Below are 8,894 nucleotides of genomic sequence, written 5' to 3'. Positions count from 1 at the left end.
GGCCACAATGACATCTCTTGATACACCTACAGTGTTCAATTAGATGATAGAATGTACTGTTTTAACTCTAATTTTGTTAGAAAAGAAAACATTACAGATGCAATTCTTTCCAGTATTTTGTGGTGAATGTAATATTTTGAATTTTTGGACAGAAAAAGTGAGACTTTACTGGATGTTATTGACAGATTTACAAATAATCTAGAATAAGGTATTTGTTGATTAAGTGTATCATTAACAACATTTTTTAAGTTAGTGAGAAATCTGTGTCCATAAATAGTGTCACAACTAACACATTGCAACACATTATCACAACTAACACATTGCTACATTGAGCACCTTATCACATCTAACGCAATCTACTTCACATCCAAATACAATCAGCTTTGTTTGGCTGTGTCATGGTTAGCAATAAGAGTTAAACATTACAGGATTCAACTGACAAACAGCAGTGTTACATTTTATGTCAAAAAAGCTCCATATTTCAGTGATAAAAGTCTGGATTATAAGTGTACGAGAAAAAATTTTTAAAGTGCATTTATTATATATTACTTTGCTATGCAATTAATTTCTATTTTCCTGGGGAAAATATTGATATATTAATACTCAAAGAGGGGGAAAAAGCAGAAAGTGAAGATTCCTAAGAAGTGAACTTTTTTTATGGTAGCTCATTTTTAGTGTCAAAAGTTTTTAATCTTTATTTTGTAGAAACTTCTCATAGAACTGTTATACAAATCTAGAATAATTTCACGAATAACTGTAAATTATTTGAGGACGGTTAAGTTTAGAATCTCATTCTTTGTCTGGGCATTTATATAATCAAAATCTAGCCTAACTGGGCTTTTAATTAATGATAATTCTATGCAAGATAATCTACTTGTTTTTCTTTGTCTTTGTAGCTCTTAGAACATATCCTGAATACAGTGCTCCTTGTATTTAGTAAAAATTTGAAAGGCAATGTTTTCAGTCACATTTCAGTATCCCATTATGTATGAAATTGTTAATAACCTTCAAATGAAATCATTTCATTTAAATTAGGTCACAGGAAATGCCCACAGATAGGTTAATGTACAAGTTGAAGTGATTTATATATTTTATAGACATTCTCCCCTCTTTCATGGGAAAACTTTCACATAATTTATTTCATCTATGTTGCGCTGTTAGTAAGCAGGATCAAGTGGTTATTGTTTGCCAATATGAACAAGTAAAATGCTTTTCTTTTGGTACATCGTGATCAACTTAAATTAGCAGAAAATGATTTTCATGTGTTTTGAAAGTGTCCACTGTAAACGAATTTTATATCTTAATGCTAAAAGAAAGTCTCATTTGGAATAGTACCATAGAAATAGAATACCTTTTGTATCAGAGAATTGGTAAAGAAGGCATGCTAACCTGTAGAACATGAAACTTTCTTTAAGTATTATCACAGAAACTCTGGTGTGTTTGACAGTTTTGAATGATGAAAGGCAACAGGGAATTTTGGTGCTATGTACAGAAGTTCTAACATGGGTAGAAGTGTCCATTTTTCATAATACTTTGGTTTTTATGAAATAGTATATTGTTGTATCAGTAGACATTGGTAGTTTTGTGGGATTACAGCTGTACCAATACCAGGATAAAATTACCCCAAAATGGTTTAATTTTTATTACTAAAAAAATTAATGTTACGTAAGAGAAGTTAGTGTTTTGCTGGAAACCACATTTTGGATGAGTGATACATCTTGAAAAATATGTTCGTAGACCTGAAATTTTGTATTTTAAAAAAGGATAAAAAAATCCAGTTTGTGCCTGTTCTAAACTCAGTATAGACACCACTGGTAGTTATATGTTATTACTAGTCAATTTGTTTTCTGTAACATGCAATATTAAAGTAGTCCCTGTACTACCATTCTTCAGCATTGACTGATATTGTTATAGTTTGATAGTCCAGTTTTGTAAGAATTTATGGATTTGCAGACCTAAACTGACTGTAACACTGGTGAGAATGGCAGGACTTGTACAGCTATAAAAAGTTCCACTTTGTACTCTACAATCTTCCTGTTTGCACTCCAGAAGATAATTATTCATTTTGAGATATGTGAAGATTTAGTGTCATTTCTTGCAGCAAAAGCAGTCAACTGATTAGGAAATTTAAATGCAGGAGTACTTTCTGTGGTCCAAGCTGACTGGGATTTGGGAAATAAAAGAAAATAAAATGTTTACCTCTTTTGTATTTTTAAAGATACTTTTTCTATTGTGTATGTGCAGAGACATTGGCATTAACATGGGGACATCTACTCCTGTTAAAAGCATCTGTCCGGGAATTAATCCATCGCACATCTTCCATCGGATGTCAACTGTCATGTTTCTCTTACTTCCATTGGCAATCCACACTCAAAGGTGAAAAATAACAGTCAATGCCGATCTTTATCTTCAAATCAAACGCCACTCTATTTCAATAATTTTATTGTAAAACGTCTTCTGATATCCATACATTATTTCCACTTATTATTTCCACTTCTCAGTAGGCCGTAAAAATTTGTTAAATACTACACTGGTTTTACATTTATTCACAATTTTTTTCTACTCAAACTATCCCTCGACGTATACACATTGAATAAAAACACGTGACGAATCCCAATTTTGACTGCAAAAAGGAGCTGGAAGATTTATCTGGAAGAGAGCTACGTGACGTCAGATTTCTAGCACAAATTGACATTGTGTGCTAAGGAGTGTGTGGCGTCACAAGTTTTTGCATTGTCTAAGAACGTACCCTTGTGCGCTAGACAATATGCAAACAAGTGAAACGGGGAAGGGAAAAAGAACAAGAAACTGGACAAAGTTTTGAGACCGCACTATTGAGAACAGCTTAAAAGCACAGATAGTTACGTCACAGATTCAGTCTAGGCGGCGCCACTATGCCGCAGGTGGATTTGGCGCCGCGCCAGCAGCAGGTGCTGCCGGCGCTCCTGCCGGATTTTGAATTGGTATCGAGGCCGCCCTCTTCCGTATGGCTGCCGGGTCTTCCCATATACAGTCCACGGATTTAATATCAAATGGAGCGTATCCAAATAAATCGAAATCTAGAGAATAAAGTTCATTTAAGGCTTCGAGTTGATTGCAAGTAATGTTCTGTGAAAACCAGATAGGAACCTCACTGGCGGTGCGCCTTTTTAAATCATCAGGGTAAACTATGCGCTGCTTGACGCCAAGTTTTCGTGTGATAAAAGCGATGTCGCGGTCCATGGTCTCGGCTTGACCAATCACGTCAAAGTGGGCGGTGCAAGGCCAGCACTGCCTCCACATGGGCAGCCAATGAGCGTCCAAATTGTGGTTGATTTGCCACTCCCCCCTGCGCGTGCGGATGTCGTGATCGATGACGTACTGTACGAAGGTCGGGAAAGGTAGTTTGATCGGCTCCGTGATCATTTTGATATTTTTAGGGGGTGGTTCCCATCCGTACCTCTCGCAAATCTGACGATACAGGTTCACAGTGTTGACCTTCATGCTGAAATCTTCGTAACCACTGGCAACAAACAACATTTTATAAAACGACAGGAGCCGCTCAAACGGATGCCTGGCTATGATCATACGGGTGTAGTTGCTTAATATTCTCGCTGCTTCCTCGTCCGTTTTCTCTGTGAGCCTGGAAAACTCTACTTTGGTGTTCTTCCAGGTTTGATCAGGGCTCATGTCCTGAAGGTCGATGACGTCCTTCTTGGCTGCCTCGGTATCGTTCTTCAGCGCATGCGCTAAAAGAAAAGTTCGCTTCACATTTGTGGAGCCAGCCTTAGGGATTTGGCAGTAAAGAACGTTAAAGACGTCGTCGACTACGAACTGGATGGGCAAAATCAATCCTTCCGGTTCTCGCAGCTTTGACATTAGCTTGGATGTTCCTTCAGCCAAACCTTGCATCTCGCACACTTTCTCCATCCTCCGGACCCGGCGTGCGTTAGCGGCCGCTCCTTGGGCTATCTCGTCTGAAAACATAATAAGGAAATATGTCCTACGTCAAGAAGTCTTTTCCATAATGAGGAAATATATACGAAAATTTTTAGGTTTGCTCTTGGTTATTTCTTTGTAAGCAAAATTAGAGTATTTTGCTATAGAATGGCCGTCAAAGTTTTAAATTGAAATTGACCTAAGATGTTTGCCTAGTGCATTTAACTTGCAGTAGTTGTAATAAAACAGCAGACTTAAAGAAGATATGCAGTAACTGATCATGGGGTAATCTGGGGAAATGGCAAGGACTTTGGTTCGAATCAAAGGAAATCCAAAATCAAATCACGAAGAGGCTTGACTTAACAGCGTTTTGAGTGGAGGAAAAGGACAAGTTGTTAGATAGTGGTAATTAAAGTGATATGCAAGGATGGAAACAGGGGTCACGTTCATAGTAGGATTAAGTCACGTATACATGTATGTTCCAGATTAACATTGTAGTAGGCCTACTAGAATATGCCAATTCACGCCAAAAAATAAATAAATAAAGCCATCTTTACCTTAAAGCACTCAAATCCCCCCATACTTACCCTCTCCCCCCATACTATGAGAAAACAAGGCCAGTAAGGTGATGAACAGGACAGACACGGCCAGGATCCGCACAAGGTAACGAACTCCTGGCGGAATACGGCGGAATATCGATTTCACACGCATTCTGAAAAATGAAAAGAATAAAAAGAGCAAGATTTAAGATATGTAATATGCCAATGACAACATTTTTGGTTGAACGTTGAAGGCATTCCGAAAGAAAAATTAAAAAAAAAGTAATTATAAAGGAGGAAAGCAGAGACGGGTACAGAACGAGTTTTAAGACAGGTGTGACAGGAATGGTAGTCCTACGAATAAAAGTCCGGGTTCCCATATGATTACTACAGGTTGGGGTTAATATATGGGACTAACGTCATACTTCTATGCCTGTATCAAGTAATGGGGAACGGACTGAGATTTGTACCGGACGACCATTTCAGTCACACCGGCTTAACTAGTATATTTAAATGAAGTGTTTTTGCCCACTGTGATAAACAGTTGAAAGTTGCCACTTGGGAGACGGGATGTCATATCTGCCTTTCTTAAGATAAAGTTGTATATCATTTATCAAAACAATTGAAAAAAGGGTGTATAAAAAGTAGATATACTCATTATTATTATATCTGATTAATTAATCACGTATTTCTGACAGTGCACAATTCTGATAATTAACCAGGAACACAGTTAAAACACCTCCACATGTACAGCAAGACAGCCAAACTTTGTACATTTATAAATAATAATCAACAAGATACGTTGTGAAGGCGTGCTAGGCCTACCACTAGATTTGTAAATACGATGTCTTGCTTTTAGACAAAATTACAGAAAATGCCATGATACTACATTTTCATGCAATAATTTACGAACAGAAAAATCGCCTTTAGAGATGATATTAAAGTCGTTTTAAAACGCCTTTAAATGCCCAACAATATTAAACGATCGATATGATTAAAAATTAATGACGACACATTAATGAACGTCAGCTTTCATACGTGCATAGCATAAGCTGCGGCAAATGAAAGCTACATATTTAACTGATAATTAAGTCATTCAGACCAAATGGTTACCGGTAGGCTATCTATTGAAAATTCCGTTCTGTAATATTGGCAAAGTCAAAGGGGATAGGGTGTTGATTTCACGCGCTCCCTTCTCTTTTAGTTTCTGAGACCATGACTGTTATAACAATAAATTAACGCACCTTGGACCTGTCTGTTAAATGCACGTTGTCAAAAAAATTTTTTTAAGTTACAATTCATATGATTATTCCCCAAACCATATTAACAAATTTGAAATTTCATGACGTCACCAGCAACAACTTCTAACTTACCCACCATTACTGTCGAGTTCCTGACATAGAAATATTTAATAAATATGCGGTCTTTCGACCTCCTTTTTCTTTAGTGCACGCGTAACATGCATGGCATCCATGTCTTCTTGCAATAATGCTGCTTTTTAGTGGGGGTGGTGATCTTTGTTTAAACATTTAGGCCTAAACGCATTTAATATGCAGTCTTCTGCTGACGTAAATGAATATGTTATAAAATTTTGGATAACAAAATACCAGCGCGACTCCATTTAACTCACCTCTTTTTGGCTATTAATACGTTTTACCTGGATTGATCATTGGGACCTTAAACTTGATTTGATCAACAGTACAGCGATTCACAAAAACTGACTAGATACGTATTAACAATGTCAAGATGATTGAGTTTCAGTTGACTAATGTGAACGACTTTTCTTCTCAATCTTACCACATGATATAGAACCAGGTTGCAAAGCGGAATTGTGGAATCCATTTAACTATAAACGTCACATTTATCAGCGTCTCAGTGTTCATTCTATTATCTTCTTCAAATACAAGTGAAAATGCTTTTTCATGATACTCCGAAAATTGTATAAAATTTAAGCTACTATTTATGATTCCCAAACCGCGCCGTGCATAGCGACTGTCTCCCTATCAAACGGGCCGTAAATGACCAAACTATATTTAGGTATTATTTAAGCCTATTTTCACCACCACTGATACAACAATTGACTTTAAAACTAAACTTTTAGTAAAATGGTTTTAAAAATATCGTCGGGTATCTTTTTTTTTTTTTTTTTTTGTATGGACAGTTAGCCTATTCCAACTCCTTCAAAGAAAACATATTTTTATAGGTACGCAATTCCTAAAAACGCATTTGAAAAGGCTAATTCTAGTCCAAACCTTTTCGAAGTGTACCCTTTCTTGTCTTCAGTAATTTACCTCTGTTTAGTTGGGCATTTCTCGACATCAAAAGCGTCAGATAAAGCTTCCGAATGGAGCGCACCATGTAACAGAATGTTGCCACGTGTCGCTCGGTAACGGCCCACGTTCATTTTTTCTATCGCGACGCAGTGCCAACCACGCCTTGTGTTAATCCACCGCGGACAAGAACCGACCCTGAACTGAGTCACTAGGACCACCCTGCTTACCTCATACAGCGGGATGAAGGCGGCCAAAACGACAGCGACCTGTATGGAAGAAGACGACTGAAGACAGCGGATTACCTTCAGCAGCATCCAATGTCACTGCTTGTTACAACGCCAAACTTTCAACCAGTATGAGTTTAAATTATTCAGCGCGGCGAACGCTAACTACAGAGAAACAGCGCGCGGCGTTCTGATTGGCCGTTAATACTTGACTTTTGAAATATTTAGCGCGTTGACGCTGCTGAATATGTGTAGCTTCAGAGCTGTCGACATGTGTTTCAGTGGTAGATGAACATACTGCCGTGCACATGACTTAATTTGATACCCGTATAGACGGAGGTACTGGTATACACTTGAAAAAGAAGCACAATGGTTTGAACTTTTGTGTCGACGTTTCAAAATTGCCTGATTAAATCAAACAATCGAATTTCTGCTTACCCGCAGAGGCTGATACAGATAAGAACACCTATCTAAACGTATATTAGACCAGGAATTTTATGCAATTACCTATTTCACTTCGCGAAAAGGCCAGTAACTGTGCAAATGCCCTCCGCAAATTGCGATCAGTACATGTGAGTTTTAGTTGTTATTGTAGAAAACATTAACCACGACTTTAAAACCGTAATTTCTGTAAATCAAACTTCATACTGTGGCTATATGTCATCAATTGACCTTTTTTTAAATTGTGAATATGAAAATGATAATCTGTAAAGGAAATTAAAAACAACAAGACAGCAAAGCTGGCAAAAAGTCACTCCCTTTACCACAAAAAGCACTCAAAAAATTTGAAGTAAAACAAAATTACAGCTTGACGCTACGGGGCGAGCGTCACCAAAATACTGTAAAATATAAAATGCATAGAAAAAACGTATAACTTTTGTTAAAATTATCCGATCACGCTGATTGCTGAAAGATTTTTTGAAAGAAACAAAACCCATGGTAAAACAAAAGTGTGGATAAGCAATTTATATCTACATGTACAATGAAAGATCATAATAATATTAAACTTATTTTACCAATTAACCATTTACAGCGGCAGTCATAGGGTGAACATCGGAAGTGTCAGTCTGCGCCGCCAACAATATGGACAATGGTCAAAATATAATGCCATACAATCAGTGTCTTTGTATAAAAACTCTTTTATAAACTGTTATCATTTAATCTTAACTCGAGTGCCATTACTCGTATCTTTAAAGGTTTACTGTACTGTGCGCGTTTGAAAATCCCTTCCACGTCTGCATACATGAATTCTGCAAAGCTACAAATATTTCCCAATTCAGACCTTAAAAACAATAAACCATTTAAATAAAAGTACGTTGCGTCAAAAGGATGGACTGCACAGGAAGACATGGCTGTTCTTAGAACCCAAATGACTGGCCAGCCATTAAGAATTGAAATATAAAATTATAAATAGAATAAAATATCGAATTGAGGTGCAGGTAGGCGTCCAGCACTTATTCGTGAATAGGAGAAAATTTTTTTTTGTCGAGGAAAAGTCATGATGGTGGGTAAATTTCGTACAGGGCACCTTTTTATAATAAAAATAATAATAATAATAATAATAATTATATATATATATATATATATATATATATATATATATATATATATATATATATATATATATATATATATATATATTTTTTTTTTTTTTTTTATTATTAAAGTTCTAGTGTAGGGCCTATTTAAATATGGCTATGATCCAACATTTTACCAATATATAATTTCAAGTAACGAAATTAGATATAGACAAAGTTTTAAAATTAATAGCGTTTAATTCGTTACAAGATGCCTATTTAATATTATTTGAATATTCATTTCTCCAAGACTTTTTAGTTTTACGTCCCAAAAGCGAAAGTGAATAATTTCCCTTTTGTATCAATAGATGGCGCAACAGACTATATCGGGATTTGTCTCGTCTTGGTTCCATTTGATTGGTT

General features: G+C 36.4%; 1 protein-coding gene across 2 annotated transcripts; it reads right to left on the bottom strand.

The window, feature by feature from the left end:
• Positions 1-2,425: 2,425 nt before the first annotated feature.
• Positions 2,426-7,109, bottom strand: LOC106160355 (carbohydrate sulfotransferase 11). 2 transcript variants are annotated; one of them, XM_013536935.2, is made up of 3 exons: positions 6,958-7,109; positions 4,506-4,630; positions 2,426-3,956 (listed from the first exon to the last, which is right to left on the bottom strand). In XM_013536935.2, exons 1-3 carry the CDS (start codon positions 6,960-6,962, stop codon positions 2,893-2,895), a joined length of 1,194 nt encoding a protein of 397 aa, XP_013392389.2. In that variant the 5' UTR covers positions 6,963-7,109; the 3' UTR covers positions 2,426-2,892. The 2 variants fall into 2 exon arrangements, with proteins under 2 accessions (XP_013392389.2, XP_086851536.1); XM_086995410.1 differs by lacking the exon at positions 6,958-7,109 and adding an exon at positions 6,749-6,915.
• Positions 7,110-8,894: the final 1,785 nt, after the last annotated feature.

Source organism: Lingula anatina, chromosome 9, assembly GCF_051362555.1.
Source record: "Lingula anatina isolate TDL-2025a chromosome 9, LinAna3.0, whole genome shotgun sequence".
Taxonomy (NCBI): Eukaryota; Metazoa; Brachiopoda; class Lingulata; order Lingulida; family Lingulidae; genus Lingula; species Lingula anatina.
This window is presented reverse-complemented; position numbering and strand designations above follow the sequence as displayed.